An 18550-nucleotide genomic window follows, 5' to 3' on the forward strand; every position below is an offset into this window, starting at 1 on the left:
ATTTCAAAAAAACCTATGGCAATCGTTTGTGCTACGTTTGTGCCGGAATGTAGTGCAAAAATTTTCGTTTGTACCACTTCCGGTACGAAGTTAAAAGGGTTTTAAAGTGGGGGGTTGGAGAAACGGCAGCCTCCAAACTTGGAATTTCGAAACAAAACCTACGGCAATCGGTTGTGCTACGTTTGTGCCGGAATGTACCGCAAAAATTTTCGTTTGTACCACTTCCAGTACGAAGTTTTAGGGTTTCAAAGTGGGGGGGCTGGAGAAACGGAAGCCTCAAAACTTAAAATTTCGAACAAAAGGTATGCCAATCGTTTGTGCTACGTTTGTGCCGCAATGTACCGCCAAAATTTTCGTTTGTACCACTTCCGGTACGAAGTTAAAAGGGTTTTAAAGTGGGGAGGCTGGAGAAACGGCAGCCTCAAAACTTGGAATTTCAAAACAAAACCTATGCCAATCGTTTGTGCTACGTTTGTGCCGGAATGTACCGCAAAAATTTTCGTTTGTACCACTTCCGGTACGAAGTTATAAGGGTTTTGAAGTGGAGAGGCTGCAGAAACAGAAGCCTGCAACCTTGGAATTTCGAAACAAAAACTATGCTAATCGCTTGTGCTACGTTTGTGCCGGAATGTACCGCAAAAATTTTCGGTTGTACCACTTCCGGTACGAAATTGTAAGGGTTTTGAAGTGGCGGGCTGGGGAAACGGCAGCCCCCACATAAGAATTCCAAGCAAAATTTATGTCAATCGTTTGTGCTAGGTTTGTGCCTGAATGTACCTCAAAAATTTTCGTTTGTACCACTTCCTTTATGAAGTTATAAGGTTTTAAAGTGGGAGGCTGGAGAAACGGCAGCCTCCAAACTTGGAATTTCGAAACAAAAACTATGCCAATCGTTTGTGCTACGTTTGTGCCGGACAAAAATTTTCGTTTGTACCACTTCCGGTACGAAGTTATAAGGGTTTTAAAGTGGGGGACTGGAGAAACAGCAAGCCCCTACCTTGGAATTTCGAAACAAAACCTATGCCAGTCGTTTGTGCTATGTTTGTGCCGGAATATACCGCAAAAATTTTCGTTTGTACCACTTCCGGTACGAAGTTATGTCATTTAAAGTGGGGGAGGGCTGGAGAGACGGCGGCCTCCAACCTTGGAATTTCGAAACAAAACCTATGCCTATCGTTTGTGCTAAGTTTGTGCCGGAATATACCGCAAAAATTTTCGTTTTTACCACTTCCGGTACGAAGTTATAATAGTTTTAAAGTAGGGGGCAAACTTCAGAAACATCAAATTCAATACAAATAGAGATAGAAACATTGAGTTAATGGGAATCGTTAGTGCACTTATAAGCACTAAGCACTAACGTTAGTGCTATCATATTTTGGGATTTATTCAATATTTTTGGTGGGGGGGCCAACTTCAGAAATATCAAATTGTATACAAATAAAGGTAGAAACATAGTGTTAACAGCAATTATTAGTGCATCATTAGTGCACTTAAACGCACTAAGCACTAACGTTAGCGCTAGTATATTTTGAGATTTATTCAAAAAATTTGGTGGGGTGGTCAACTTCAGAAATATCAAATTCTATACAAATAGGGATAGAAACATGGGGTTAATGGCAAACGTTAGTGCATCGTTAGTGCACTTAAACGTACTAAGCACTATCGTTGGTGCTACCATATTTTGGAATTCATTCAAGATTTTCGGTGGGGGCCAACTTCAGAAATATCAAATTCTATACAAATAGAGGTAGAAACATGCAGTTAAAGACAATCGTTATTGCATCGTTAGTGCACTTAAATGCACTAAGCATTAAGGTTAGCATTACCATATTTTGGGATTTATTCAAGATTTCTGGTGGGACCAACTTAAGAAATATCAAATTTCATACAAACATTTAGTGCTTTCCAGAAGCACTAACGATGCACTAACGATTGCACTAGAATAGATCATTAGTACTCTTGAATTTGACGGAAATTTGACGCAATGAAAAATTTCCCATAAATTTATTATGTGTTTCGTTACATGTAATTGGCCATAAGTAAACTAATATTGAAGTTCTAACTAAATTGGTAGTGTTTTCCAGAAGCACTACCAATGCATTAACGAATGGCACTAAGCTTTAGTTAGTGCTTGAAGTGGGGGCCCTAAGTTCACTCTGGCCTCAAAAGGCATTTTAATTGTAGCACATTTACTAATGAAGCACTAAAATTAGTTGTAGATGTGCTAAGAAGCACTAACAATGCACTAACGATCGCTCTAGAAGAGATCATTAGTGATTTTGAATTTGGCGGAAATTTGATTCAATGAAAAATTTGCCTAAATTTCTTGTGAGTCTCGTGATATGTAATTGGCCATAACTACACTAATAGTGAAGCACTAACGAAATTGTTAGTGCTTTATAGAAGCACTAACGAATTGGACTATTTTTTCCGTTAGTGCTTAAAGTGTCGGTGCGAAATTCACGCTGACTTCTCCATAGGTTTTTTTACTTGTAACACCTACACTAATGAAGCACTAACGTTAGGTGTTTGTGCTCTAAGAAGCAATTTCGATGCACTAACAATTGCACTAACAGAGGTAATTAGTGCTTTTGAATGAGATGGGAATTTGATACAATGAATAATTCCCCATGTGTTTCTTATGGGAGTTTTGAGACTTATAATTGGCCATTTCTACACTAATGGTGAAACACTAACGAAACTACTTGTATCTTCTAGAAGTACTAACAATGCACTAACGTATAAAACTAATTTTTTCGTTAGTGCTTGTAGTGGGGGCTAAGTTCACGATAAATTCGAAAGTTTTCTTTCCTTGTAATATTAGTGCTTCCTAGTGCACCAACACATAAGTTTCGTGCTTCATTAGTGTAGGTGCTACAAGTAAGAAACCTTCGCGGGCCAGCGTGAACTTGGTTCCCACTTCAAGCAGTAACGAAAAATAAGTCCATTCGTTAATGTATCGTTAGCGCTTCTGCAAAACACTCATAGTTCCGTTAATGCTTAACTATTGATGTAGATATGGCCAATTATATGCCACAAAAATCCCATAAGAGATTCATGTGGAATTTTTCATTGCGTCAAATTTCCGCCAAAATCAAAAGCACTAATGACCTCTTCTACTGAAATCGTTAGTGTTTCTTAGTGCATTAACACCTAACGTTAGTTCTTCATTAATGTAGGTCCTACAAGTAAAAAAACCTTTGGAAGCTTTCATGAACTTGGTGCCCCACTTCAACCAATAACGAAAAAATTAGAGCTGTTTCCGTTAGTGCTTCACTATTAGTGTAGTTATGGCCAGTTACATCTGAGGAAACTCACATAAGAAATTTATGGGGAGTTTTCCACTGTCAAATTTCTGCCAAATTAAAAAGCACTAATTATCATTTCCAGTACAATCCTTAGTGCATCGTTAGTGCTTCTTCGTGCACCAACCCCTAACGATAGTTCTTAATTAGTGTAGGTGCTACAAGTAAAATATCTTTGGTGGTCAGCGTGAATTTGCGCCCTCTTCAAGCACTAACAAAGTAATTAGTGCATTCGTTACTGATTCCTGAAAATACTGACACATTGTATGGAATTTGATATTTCTGAAGTTGCCCCCCACCAAAAATTTTGAATAAAATTCAAAATGTGGTAACACTAACGTTAGTGCTTAGTGCATTTAAGTGCACTAATCACGCTCTAACGATTGCCGTTAACTCCATGTTTCTACCTCTATTTGTATAAAATTTGATATTTTTGAAGTTGGCCCCCCACCAAAGATCTTGAATAAATCCCAAAATATGGTAGCACTAATGTTAGTGCTTATTGCGTTTAAGTGCACTAACAATGCACTAACGATTACCGTCAACTCCATGTTTCTACCTCTATTTGTATAGAATTTGATATTTCTGAAGTTGGCCCCCCCACCGAAAATCTCGAATAATCCCAAAATATGGTAGCACTTACGGTAGTCCTTAGTGTGTTTAAGTGCACTAACGAAGCACTAACGATGCATTAACGATGCGCTAAGTTTAGTGAAAATCTGTCTGCATAAAGATGGGTGGGGGGCTAACTTCATATGAAGTAGGTCCCAAACCAAAATCTTCAATATCTCGTAAACGCTATTAGCACTAACGTTAGTTCTAAATGCACTAACGTGCACTAACGATGCATTAACGATGTGCAACGTTTGGTGTGATTTGGGAGAGGTGGGGGGCCAACTTCAGGCACGTAACTTTTTTTTGCGGTACATTCCGGTAAAAACGTACCACAAACGATTGACATAGTCTTATCTCGAAATTCCAAGAAGGGGGGTTCTGGAAACGGCAGCCCCCTAGTTAAAACTGTCATACTTCTGTACTGGAAGTGATACATACAAAAATGTTTGCGATACATTCCGACACAAATGTTGCTAAACGATTTGCATAGGTCTCTTTTCGAAATTCCGAGGGGGCATCAAAACGGCAGCCCCGTAGCTTGAAACTCTCGTATCTTTGTACCGGAAGTGGTACAGGAAAGAGTTTAGCGAAACGTTCCTGTTCAAAAGTAGTGCAAAGAGTGGGCATAGGTTTTGTTTCGAAATTCCAAGTTTGGAGGATGCCTTTTCTCCAGCCCCCCCCCCCACTTTGAAACCCTTATAACTTCGTACCGAAAGTGGTACAAACGAAAATTTTTGCGGTACATTCCAGCACAAACGTAGAACAAACGATTGGCATAGGTTTTGTTTTGAAATTTTTAGGTGGGTGGGCTGCCGTTTCCCCAGCCCGCCACGTCGAAACCCTTACAATTTCGTACCGGAAGTGGTACAACGGAAATTTTTTGCGGTACATTCCGGCACAAACGTAGCACAAACGATTAGCATAGTTTTTGTTTCGAAATTCCAAGGTTGCAGGCTTCCGTTTCTGCAGCCCTTCCACTTCAAAACGATTATAACTTCGTACCGGAAGTGGTACAAACGAAAATTTTTGCGGTACATTTTGGCACAAATGTAGCACAAACGATTGGCATAGATTTTGTTTTGAAATTCCTAGCTGGGGGGCTGCCGTTTCCCCAGCCCCCCACTTTAAAACCCTTATAACTTCGTACCGGAAGTGCTACAAACGAAAATTTTTACGGTACATTCCGGCACAAACGTAGCACAAACATTTGGCATAGATTTCGTTTTGAAATTCCAAGATGGGGGGGTGCCGTTTCCTCAGCCACCCACTTTAAAACTATTATAACTTCGTACCGGAAGTGGTACAAATGGAAATTTTTCCGGCACATTCCGGCACAAACGTAGCATACACGAATGGCATAGGTTTTGTTTCGAAATTCCAAGGTTGGAGGCTGCCGTTTCTCCAGCCCCCCCCCGCACTTTGAAACCCTTATAACTTCGTACCGGAAGTAGCACAAACGAAAATTTTTGCGGTACATTCCGGCACAAACGATTGGCATAGTTTTTGTTTCGAAATTCCAAGTTTGGAGGCTGCCGTTTCTCCAGCCCCCCCACTTTAAAACCTTATAACTTCATACCGGAAGTGGTACAAACGAAAATTTTTGCGGTACATTCCGGCACAAACGTAGCACAAACGATTGGCATAGGTTTCTTTTAATTTTTAGGTGGGGGGGCTGCCTTTTCCTCAGCCCCCACTTCAAAACCCTTATAACTTCGTACCGGAAGTGGTACAAACAAAAATTTTTGCGGTACATTCCGGCACAAACGTAGCACAAACGATTGGCATAGGTTTCGTTTCGAAATTCCAAGGTGGTGGGCTGCCGTTTCCCCAACCCCCACTTTAAAACTATTATAACTTCGTACCGGAAGTGGTACAAACGAAAATTTTTGCGGCACATTCCGGCACAAACCTAGCACAAACGATTGGCATAGATTTTGTTTTGAAATTCCTTGGTGGGGGGCTGCCATTTATCCAGCCCGCCACTTCAAAACCCTTACAATTTCGTACCGGAAGTGGTACAACCGAAAATTTTTGCGGTACATTCCGGCACAAACGTAGCACAAACGATTAGCATAGGTTTTGTTTCGAAATTCCAAGGTTGGAGGCTGCCGTTTCTCCAGCCCCCCCACTTTGAAACCCTTATAACTTCGTACCGGAAGTGGTACAAACGAAAATTTTTGTCCGGCACAAACGTAGCACAAACGATTGGCATAGTTTTTGTTTCGAAATTCCAAGTTTGGAGGCTGCCGTTTCTCCAGCCCCCCCACTTTAAAACCTTATAACTTCATACCGGAAGTGGTACAAACGAAAATTTTTGCGGTACATTCCGGCACAAACGTAGCACAAACGATTGGCATAGGTTTCGTTTCGAAATTCCAAGGTGGTGGGCTGCCGTTTCCCCAACCCCCACTTTAAAACTATTATAACTTCGTACCGGAAGTGGTACAAACGAAAATTTTTGCGGCACATTCCGCCACAAACATAGCACACACTATTGGCATAGGTTTTGTTTCGAAATTCCAAGGTTGGAGGCTGCCGTTTCTCCAGCCCCCCCACTTTGAAACCCTTATAACTTCGTACCGGAAGTGGTACAAACGAAAATTTTTGTCCGGCACAAACGTAGCACAAACGATTGGCATAGTTTTTGTTTCGAAATTCCAAGTTTGGAGGCTGCCGTTTCTCCAGCCCCCCCACTTTAAAACCTTATAACTTCATACCGGAAGTGGTACAAACGAAAATTTTTGCGGTACATTCCGGCACAAACCTAGCACAAACGATTGGCATAGATTTTGTTTTGAAATTCCTTGGTGGGGGGCTGCCGTTTATCCAGCCCGCCACTTCAAAACCCTTACAATTTCGTACCGGAAGTGGTACAACCGAAAATTTTTGCGGTACATTCCGGCACAAACGTAGCACAAACGATTAGCATAGTTTTTGTTTCGAAATTCCAAGGTTGCAGGCTTCCCTTTCTGCAGCTCCTCCACTTCAAAACCCTTATAACTTCGTACCGGAAGTGGTACAAACGAACATTTTTGCGGTACATTCCGGCACAAACGTAGTTCAAACGATTGGCATAGGTTTTGTTTTAAAATTCCTAGGATGGAGGCTGCCGTTTCCCTAGCCCCCCACTTCTAAACCCTTATAACTTCGTACCGGAAGTGGTACAGACAAAAATTTTTGCGGTACATTCCGGCACAAACGTAGCACAAACGATTGCCATAGGTTTTGTTTCGAAATTCCAAGATTGGAGGCTGCCGTTTCTCCAGCCCCCCCAATTTATAACCCTTATAACTTCGTACCGGAAGTGGTACAAACGAAAATTTTTGCGGTACATTCCGGCACAAACGTAGCACAAACGAATGCCATAGTTTTTGTTTTGAAATTCCTAGGTGGGGGGGCTGCCGTTTCCCCAGCCCCCCCACTTTAAAACCCTTATAACTTCGTACCGGAAGTGGTACAAACAAAAATTTTTGCGGTACATTCCGGCACAAACGTAGCACAAACGATTGCCATAGGTTTCGTTTCGGAATTCCAAGGTGGGGGGGGCTGCCGTTTCCCCAGCCCCCCCCCACTTTAAAACTATTATAACTTCGTACCGGAAGTGGTACAAACGAAAATTTTTGCGGTACATTCCGGCACAAACGTAGCATAAACGATTGGCATAGGTTTTTTTTTCGAAACTCCAAGGTGGGGGGGGCTGGCGAAATGCACCTTATCGTAATGGCCATTGAATACACCTAATAGTTTATTTTTTCTCACATATAAAAAACAAAAATAAACAATAACAATAGTAAAAATAGTTCTACGGATAGGGCTTGAACTGCCTTCACCCACATTCGTTAGTTGATTCTACGTTTGAAAGCTAACCTACTGTGCAACTGATTTCTTATACATCTGTTCTATTACAAAATATGAATTCCAGTATGATCGTGTTCCACTTTGTCCTTTTTGATAGATAAATTCCATTGTTTTCTTTATATGAAGTCTGAATGTTATAACTGTATTTCTTATATCTGCATGGATATAAGAAATGTTACAAAAAAATTGACTAAATGTTGAAAATGTTTTCTTTGTGGTTCTGAATAAACATTGTTCTCACTGTCAGTGACGTAGAGGTCTACATTGAACTACAGAATTATCTCTCGGTCTAGAAAAATGTCCTTTAGAACGGAGTAGGTAATTTTCATAATTTCGGCAAATTAAGTTTTTTTTCTTTCTTCTAATTTCTTTATTTTTAAATAATACTAAACACAAACATTAAAAATGTACCCATTCCGAAAGTTAGAGGGTAGACCAAGTTCTCCCTGCGAAAATCAAGAGGGCGTTGCCCAGTATGACATCATATCAGGGGATCAGGTCACGTGACGTCTACCAGCGAATCATGTAAAACTGCTGTGTACTTCGGGGTCGACTACTCTAACCGATTGTAATAAAATTATGATGTTTGCTTATGCGAGATATATTTCATCATGCAATACAACCACCATTAATTGTATTTAAATAATCAGCAATATTGTACCTAGCGTATCATTTGTTATGGACTAACGCAACAAAAGTTTGTATATCTTTAATATTCTGTGACCTACAACTTAACACAATGAAGTTATTAAGCCTAATATATCACGATCTCTTTCAACAGGTAAAATTGGGTGAATATCTAACGTGTTCTCGAATTCACGAATATCATAGACATCAAGCTGGGACTGGCAAGGAGGAGACTTACCCCGAGAAGACCCATCTTAAAAGAATGTGTCTGTAAGTTGCTATGGAGTTTCATACTGTGTTTTAACCATTCTAAATTAAATGTCTTGCGGCTGACATATGGTGAGGTAAATTTGGTTATTAATCCCTCCTGCTTCACGTGATGAGCAAGGGAGGTGAAATCTTAATGCTCTAAATTCAGTACATATGTTAACAAAAATAAATACTGTAGTAAGGTTATGTTAAAAAAAATAGCATTATGTTATAGATTAGATTATACATTATGTTTACACGAATATATTTAAGGTATTAAGCAAGAATGATAATTGTAACTATAAATATAAAGAAATGTAGTATATTAATTGATTATGAAGTAATAACCTCATTATAAGAGAGTACAATAGTAAAATGAAATGAATAGGTCCCACGGTTAAGGCGAGTAAGCTAGAGGAGAGGATGAAGAATGTAGGAGGAAACAGGAAAACCCCAAGAAGCCCACGCACACGGTATTTACCACCAGAAAGCTCACTCGGCGCAAGCTGCATTCGAATCAAGAACTCCCATGCACCAGAGGTGAACGCCTTATACCAAGGCAGTCCCGACAATACATTATTATCTTAGCGTCAATTATACAATCAAATTTGTAAAATGGAATTTCTTATATTAAACTGAAGTATAGCGGTACACTGAGAAAAAAAGGACTAGGATTTCCGTGTGGATACATCGCATTTATGCGGGTGCGCTCCTTAAGTAATGTAATTTCATGTATAAAAGTACAGCAGGTGGGAACACCATGCCAAGTCTGGAGTTCGGCGTCGAACTAGACTCGCTGTGATTGGATAATTTCATTCTCATGATTGATTTCGTGTCAAAAACTATTACTCTCGTAAGGTAGGGAGTCACAGATTTAGAAAGAGCCAAGAGGGGACACTCGTAGGAAGGTAGTAACAACATTATATGGGTGAATATTTGATTAGGGGTAAAATCGCGTCCCATTAAGCTTTCATTGTATTTTGAGGAAATACATGTTATATTTTGTCTTCCTGATATTCCTCGTGACCTTTTACGACCGTTACAATATGGTTTTTGCATTAGCATCTATTCTTTGTATTTTTTAAAAATTAAGTTTTTACTTAAATGTCATTACCGCAATGTGTCCTCACTAACAAGTTGCCAAAATACATAACGGTTTATGTCACTTTCCAATATTTTATTTTTGTAAATAATCGACACATTCAAGAGAATACACATTGCTCCTCATTACTTCCTTGAATAAAATATTCCACCTTCACTTCTATTTATTTTATTGTTTGTAAAATCTCAGTCTCCAGCTTAGTATGTCATTACCGCAGAAAGTTGATAATTGAATTATTTAGCAACTTGGAACAGGCAGCATTGAGGAAGTAACAATTGAAGGACGATTTGACATCCTAGTTGTGTGTGATGTACGTGACAGTTCATGTGTAATGGATATTACTGAAGATTTATTGTGCTTCAAACTTCTATGTTTGGGTGAGTATTTTTATTCAATGTCATTACCACAACGTGTGTTTTGTTTTAAAGATTTTTGTACTCATAAACCTTTTTACGAAGTTACATTATGCTGTAATGCATTATATTTGTCCAACTTACTTCATGGCCGTCATTTAACAATGAACAATGACAATAGCGATTTATTGTGGTTTTATCATTACCGTAACTGTCATTACCGCAATGTACATTTCTGTTGCGGTAATGACATAGAAGTGCGATAATGGCTATTGAAGTACATAAACATGTTTCTACTGTATAGCATAATTATTTATGGTATGCTTTTTCTTAATAAAATTACAAATTATGCAGATCACATCTTTATACTAGAGGGAAGCAAACTACTACGATTTATGTTATTTAAACTGTCAATTACGGCGTGCATGAATTAACTAGGAATTGGACAACAAGTCCAGTGACAGTACCAAAATTAAATAGGCGATGGGGAAGCTACAAAAATTTCTTTCGAAAGTAGGGAGCCTAACATCTGTAATATATCAACCAGAAAACATTAAAAATATTGTCTTATTTATTTAATCTGTAGGGCAACTTGTGTCTTAACACCTTTTCAGGGGCTTAAGCCCCACCTAGCTCCATCTTGTTCTATCACAGTGTAATGTTACATTTGAAACGTTTCATTCATATTAGGTGGTAGATTAAATAAGTTTATTTTTAAATTAGAATGTTGCTGTTTAGTTTTAATTAATATTCTTATGTAAGGTTATTCACTAATTTCGTAATAATTTCTTAAAGTGCATTAATGGTTTCTCACAAACTTGCTGTACTATGGCACGCCAAGCACTGGCTGTTAAAAGGCGAGCTGCTTGTTATAGAGCAAAATTAAAGTAAGATTCAATAAAAAGGCAAAGGTACTTGAAGATGGAAAGAGAAAGACACAAAGAAAGGATCAGTAAGAAGAAGCTGAAACCTGTAAATCAGAGAAGCCCAAGAGAGGGAAAAAGACAACAAAAACAGTGGAGAGAGAACCAAAGAAGGAAAAGAAGCAAAGACAAATGTTTATCAAATATCAGAGAAACTCCACCAACATCTCCTCCATCATCAGAATGAACGTAAGTTATATAGCCTATGATAGAAAAAATATAGGCAATAACTTAGCACATGCCTACTGCCGTTTAGCTTTCCTTGTTCTGTTGGCGTTTAGTGATTTTGGTCGTTTTCTTTTGGAAGGGCAGAAAGAACAAGACATGGGGACCAACACCGAGTTTATATGCGCCTTTAGGTAAGGTAACGAATGGAAATGGCATTCTATCTGGCGTCAAGGGATGGAAAACCATTAACCTTCTCCTGAAAACAAGTTCCAGGGTGGTGAGTACCCGAACAATTATGACTTCACCGCTATGCATCACGAAAATAAAGTAGATGTTTAGAATACGCCTGATAAGATAATGACCATTAAAAAATATTATATTTGAGTTGTTCAATATATTCATAGACCAATGAAACAGGATAACTCAGAATTTACAATAATTGAAGACTCGCTGTAGAAAACAATGTAAGTGTTACATTGAAATTGTTTTACTTATTTTTTAATACATTTATGCCTTAGTTAGATTTTCATACACAACTTCACTTTCTTATATGCTAGGTTGTATTTCTAAGAAATATTATTTTCTATTTTGTGACGCTTGGGCACAATATACAGTCTTTTATCTCTACTGCTACAACAAATATTGTTTTTGGCACTTACATTTTTATCTACAGCGAGTCTTCAATTATGTAATAGCCACAGGAAGACATGCAATATTCTTATAGTTCACTAATTCTCATTTTTGAAAAAGAAAAACTGATGACAAGAAAGTATATTTTGAGATAAAGGAAGTCAGAAATTAAATTTGTTCTATGCATTATTTAGATTATAACTGCAATTTCGTTCCTTTTTTCCAGGGTCGAGTGTTCTCAGGGAACACATGGAAGACAACATGTGAGGAGAGAAAGATCCACTGCATATAAAAGAATTAAAGAATTGGAAAAAAATAGAAGGCACAGAAGAGAAAAGCTGGAAGGTACAAGAACGATATGAACAAACAATAATAAAAAAAAAAGGAAAGTTATCAGAGCTTAGACCTAGGAAAGAAACTAGAACATCATGTCTTCAGGTTACCATGAGAGGGAACTAACACCGATAATGGAAGAGACGACATCCTTGAGAACAATTGAAACTCAACACTTAATTGCTCTTTGTGCATAGTCATGTACACTCATGTCCAAAATTATTGTCGCATGTCTATAACTATGTTGTTGTAGGAATATAATTTGATAACGAAATCCGCCCGGTATTTCTTACAATGTTAATATGTGTATAATCAGCAAAGACATGTATGTGGCAAATTTTAAGTCGAAAGAGCAGTAAATACGAACAATAAAATGAAAATAAAACTTTCTTGTCCATTTACCAACCTTTTGTTTTACTGATTTTAATCTTCGTATTTATAATTCTTTTCCTATGAAATTTACCACAAATATACATTTCCCGATTACACACATAGTATCAGTATTAAAAATATCCTGTAAAATCATTATCAAATTAGGTTTATATTCTTACAAGAAGACAGTTATAGATATACAACAATCATTTGGGACATACGTATACATGGACAAATCATATTTAAGTACAGTAAAAATGATGGAGAATATAATTACAAAGCATTATGTCATTACCACGACATTGTGTCATTACCGTAACACTGATGTCATTTCCACAGCGAACCAATAATGTATAGTTAATATGTAAAATAAACAGGTATCAGCTATAGCAAGGTTCTAAATGTACACAACTAACGCATATTTTTGGTATTTCGCAATAATTATACTAAATTGTTACTTAATTGTATGATATATAGATATTTTGGTGTTACTTTTGTGTTCGATTACCGTACTTGCACAGTCATTAGTATGAAATTAGTATTTTTAGTTTGTTTTTCACTAAAATTGTTTATATTACTGGTCAATATATTACAATAGACCTAGCAAGTATGAGAAATAAAATAAAATTGCAATACATCAATTATGGTGAAGAAAAATGTAAATGTGACGGTAATGACAAAAAATTGCAAGTACTTCTGAAAAATGAATAATTTCTCTGAAATAGGTCGTGTTCCAGCGCTGTTCTATACTGACAGGTATCGTAAAACTATGTACTATTATCTAATGCAGTCCTGCCCACAGCGAGCAGATAGTGGAAACTCTCCTCGTGAACGCTCACGAGCATTCTACGGGAAAATACCATTGTTCGTGCTTCGTGGATCTTCGGGTTTCGTCCTTAGAGGAGCGGAAGTGTTGTCAACCTTGGCGGTAATCACTAGCTTACCCCCCCCCCAAAAAAAATGTATGTATGGTAACTGATTGCCATACGTTCCTTTTCTTCTTTTTTCTTTCCTTTTGTTAAAGAAGGATGTGAGTTTGTTATATCCGAGTGTGGGTTTGTTATATTATGTTGTTTCGCTTTTTAGGGAAAGAGATAATGTGTTGATACGAAAAAAAATTGTAGCACTTGTTTGCAATTATCTAACTATTATCTCCAGAAAATTAGCTTATGCATGTATGTGTGTACGAATAGGCTTAGCAAGGGGTTGGTTGTGGAGATTAGAAGCCACTAGTACACTATCAATAGGAAGAATAGTATTTCTTACTCCACTTTTAAAGTTACTTTGATCGCAAAGAATCAAACAAAATATTAAGAGAGCCAAAGAGATTTTCCATTTTTAAGAGTGACCGTTAGTGACTGCAATTAGGTTTTTTTTTTTTTTTTTTTTAACAAGGAGTGTCTTTTTAATAAGGAAAAATGTATTGTCCCTGGCTGGTTGCTTGCCGGTGGCTTGTTAAAAGTGAAAAAGAATGTTAAATCATTTCAACGACTGAAGCTACACGCTTGTCTTTCTTCGATAGTTACTGACTGATTTTGAAAGTCACAATGTTGTAGGCCTACTGTAATAGCGTAGGCCTACTGTAATAGCGTAGGTCTGCTGTAATAGCGTAAATTCGGAAGGAAACGTTCCAACTGAATGATACGAACAATTATTCCCAATGTCTTGAACATGAAACGTGGGTTGCACGGATAACGCTTAAATTAGGCTGGACTGCACTGGAATTTCCTTCCGGCAAATTAGTGTTTGGTCGGAACTCAGTTCTTCTGTGTAATTGTCTCTTAACAACATTTGAACATTTCTTTTAGATAATAATAACTAACTAACTCTATCGCCTATGGAACCCGAAGGTTCAATGCCGCGTTTACAAAATATTTCCACTAACTTCTGTCCTTAGCCAACTGGATCCAGTTTCTACTCTGTACTCTTATTTCTGCAAGATCCATCTTAATATTGTCTTCCCATCTACGCCTAGGTCTTCCTAGTGGTCTTCTTCCAATTGGGTTTTCAGTTAAAATTATGAAAGCGTTTCTAATTTCTTCCATTCTGGCTACATGGCCTGCCCACCTGAGCCTTCTACACTTAGTAACCCTAATAATGTTAGGTGAGCGGTATAAACTATGCAATTCCTAGTTATGAATTTCCTCCAATCCCCATTTTCATCCCTCTTTGGTCCGAATAATAATAATAATAATAATAATAATAATAATAATAATAATAATAATAATAATACGCATTATTATTATTATTATTATTATTATTATTATTATTAGTAGTAGTAGTAGTAGTAGTAGTAGTAGTAGTAGTAGTAGTAGTAGTAGTAGTAGTAGTAGTAGTATTTTCAACCTCCCGTCGTTCTCCTATCAATCTAGCAACGAAAGGCGTTTACAACTTAGCAAACGTGAAGCGAGTGACAAGTTACAGACCGAGTGCTAATGTAATACAACGTCACGAATTGTGTAAGCAAGCTAAAAAGGTCTGAAACAATTCGTTTCCGATTTTTGCAGTCGTTTTTACGTCTGTAAGATGACATGTTTAATATTAGTTTCTTTCTTTCTTTCTTTCTTGTTCATTTGTTAGTTACTTCAACGCTAACTGTAACCTCTATCATGCGTCTTCCTCGACCAAAAAACGTACCAATTTTATTTTCTGCAGTGTTTTCGCGTCACTGCTTTCGAAATGGGGAGGGGGAGAGCACACCTGCACATTTCACGCTTGCGTCTGCTCAATGCTTATCATCGTGCGAATTTCTGGCCAGGCTTGGCCATAGGTTTTTTGCCATCATGTGTGGTTGGCAACACTTATCGGATGCAGTGGAAGAAGCGAAGCTAGCAGCACCTGTGCTCACCTGTTCTTATCTTCGCTCGTGCTCGCTCACGCTTTGGCTCCGGGAGCCAATTCATGGACAGGCCTGATCTAATGTATCTTTGCTTGAAGAAATATTTTTTTTTTTTTAAACATAACATCATTTTTCCCCCTGATCTAATATCGGCCCATATACCTAAGTTACCACCGTCGGAATGGGTATGGCGTTAATTCTAAATTTGAAATGGTGGTCCTACAATACAAAATTTTCGCTGGACGGTGGTGTAGATCGTACTACTGATGAAACTACATTACTTAATGTGGTGAAGCGCGTAACCTGGTAAAAACAGCATTTACATGCCGACTGGATTATGCATTTTTCTCCGTGTATCTATATGTAGAAAATATTATATGTCTCCTACGGAGGCTGAAGTTCTGATTAACTATATTTCTAGGAATTTCACTTTTATAAGTTAGGAAAATACAGGCATAATCATATCGTAATATTAATATACACACCACATGCAGGTGACAGCTTTTTTATTTATTATAGGTAATCTTTATGTGAAATAGTAATTATAAGTGTGTCATTTGTTATTTTTGTAAACCAATCTTTGATTAGGTTGTTAAACATTTGAAAATTACTCTGTTCAAATTATGTCCATTCTGCACAATATATTCATCTAATGGCATTGGAAACCGTTTATAACTCGTCGTAAAATATTGCCAGTAATATTTCCGACGGGTGTTCTGAAGCGGTCTCCTACCTCAGGAATGGTGGCGCAGCGTGCTCTGAATACTTCTAACCTGAGGCATCCTCAAAAGAGGAAATAACCACATATGAGGTCCGGTTATCATAGCGATCAGGATATGTCACCATAAAAAGAAATTACACTCCCGGAAAGATCTGACGCAAGAAAGTAATGCAAATTCCTTCTTTATATCAGATCAATCCGTTTGTTGAAACCACAATTGCTACATATCCACATTCAACACCCGTAATATGACGAACAATTAGGGTTTGCAGCATCCTTAGGCAGCGTTTACTGGTGGCAGTTACAGATGCAACTGTATCGTCCTCGATGAAATAAGCAGTAATAACCCAAGTGAAGCAACATCACACACCTCTGTTACATGAAAGCCGTATAAGGCATTCATGTGCAGTTAGTGATGGTTTAAGTCACTCCACTAACGTAAATTCTGTTTATTGACAGAACCACACAACTGCTAGTCGTAAAATGCATTTGTGAGGCTTAGTTTCATGAAACATTTACAGCTTATAAGAAAGAAAATTGAGATCTTCGTGCAATAGTGTTCTAATTGAGCAATTGGACACTTGCAAACATTGGACAAGCAGATTTTGTGAGCTACGAATATTGCACCACGAACATTGCCAATGATTTCGTAATAATAAAACAAAGAAGAAACACGCATGGAAAAGTGGATATGTTGAGTTTTGTAAAAATTTGTAATTTGTAACGTTTCTTCCTCAATAAAAGCCGTTAGTAATGACCTTCAATTAAGAAGAAACACGCATGGAAAAGTGGATATGTTGAGTTTTGTAAAATATTATAATTTGTAACGTTTCTTCCTCAATAAAAGCCGTTAGTAATGACCTTCAATTATTCTTTTATCAATCCCTATCCACATGGTTGACCAATATTAAAGTTACCAAATCCTTTAAATAGACGATATTGATTACAATTTAAAAATACCTCTCCTGTACAATTTTGTAAATGGCATTTGTTGAGTTTTGTTAAAACGATCCTCAATTCCAGAATTATTATTCCTTAAATAACTTTCAACGCCAGAAGCAGATTTCACTGCACTCCACCGATCTTTGTCAAACTAACAACCGAAATGACAGCTCATAGGTGTCCAAACTCGCGAGCCCGACGCTCGTGAGTTCGGCACTCACGCTCAACCGGGCTCGGGCTCAATAATTGAGCGCGAGCCCGAGCCCCAATGAAATAAGTGAGCGCGGCCCCACTTGAGATTAGTGAGCGCGAGCCCCAGTGAGCTCAAACCCAATCGAGAGAAGTGAGTGCGAGCCCAGTTAACAGAAGTGATCGCGAGCCCAGTTAAGAGAAATGAGCGCGAGCCCAGTTGGGAGAAGTGATCGCGAGCTCAAGTGAGCGCGAGCCCAGTTGAGGGAAGTGAGCGCGAGCCCGAGTGAGTGCAACCTCAGTTGAGAGAAGTGAGCGTGAGCCCGAGCGAGCGCGAGTTAAATTGAGTGCGAGCCCGCACTCACTTCACACTGACGTGGACTCATTTGCTTTAGAGTCAAAACAAAAAAAAAGGAAAATCATTCCATGTGTAGAATTGTAAAGAAAGAACCAAACAACTTTACAAAAAGAAAAAGCACATTCTTGAGGTCTGAGCTGTCATTTTATTGTACAGAGGACTTCAAACACCTTTCGATGGACAACCGACATTTTCATGGTTGTTATGAGAGGATGGTATTTGTTCGAGGCAGGTATTTGTTTTTGTTGTTTTAGGAAAAACTTCCATGACCCAAGCTTTTTTGTGTGTGTGTGTGTGAGAGAGAGATCGTAGAGTAAGGAAACTACTTGACCTTGCAAAGTAGGAAATTTATTTACTAGCAACTAATGAAGCTGTGCGTTAATAGAAAAGTTGAGCGAAATAATTATGTATTATTTAATTGTATCTTCTTTAAATCCCAATAAACAAGAATAACTCTTAAGAATGTTGATAACTTGCATCATAATGGTTATTCAGCCCATTAATTTATATGAGAAAACATTGTTTTAATTTTTTGAAATAAAAGAATTTGAAGTTTCGAATAGATCTCGGTTTTAGAAGATTCGGAGTGCACTAGTGTTCAGGATACTTGGATTGAAATTAGAGATAGCATTAAAATTTCAGTAAAAGAAAAATTGGGACACGCGGAAATACGTAGGAGCAAACCATGGTTCGACCAGGAATGCATTAAAATAGCAGAGAAGAGAAAACAGGCACAATTACGCTGGCTACAAAATCCAAATGAAATAACTACACAAAATTTCGCAGATATCAGGCGTGAAACTTCTAAAACTTTTAGAACAAAGAGACGCGATTTTTGAAAGCTAATATTAAGGAACTTGAAGATAATAGTAAAAATAAAAACATTCGGGATATGTATAAGGGGATCAGCGAATTTAAGAAAGGCTAGCAAGCTGACGGTACAGTTCTCACTGATACGGATAGCAT

The 18550-nt window shown here is 37.9% G+C and overlaps 1 protein-coding gene across 1 annotated transcript in view; it reads left to right on the forward strand.

Annotated features, from left to right (window-relative positions):
• LOC145683451 (uncharacterized) overlaps positions 1-18550 on the forward strand; it is a 354212-nt gene that overhangs the window by 208373 nt on the left and 127289 nt on the right. Inside the window, exon 3 of the mRNA XM_081754787.1 lies at positions 8560-8675. Coding sequence (XP_081610913.1) covers positions 8560-8675 — 116 coding nt within the window. The remainder of the gene's footprint in view (positions 1-8559; positions 8676-18550) is intronic.

The sequence above is a fragment of the Thermobia domestica genome, chromosome 4 (assembly GCF_964235325.1).
Source record: "Thermobia domestica chromosome 4, izTheDome1.hap1.1, whole genome shotgun sequence".
Lineage (NCBI taxonomy): Eukaryota > Metazoa > Arthropoda > Insecta > Zygentoma > Lepismatidae > Thermobia > Thermobia domestica.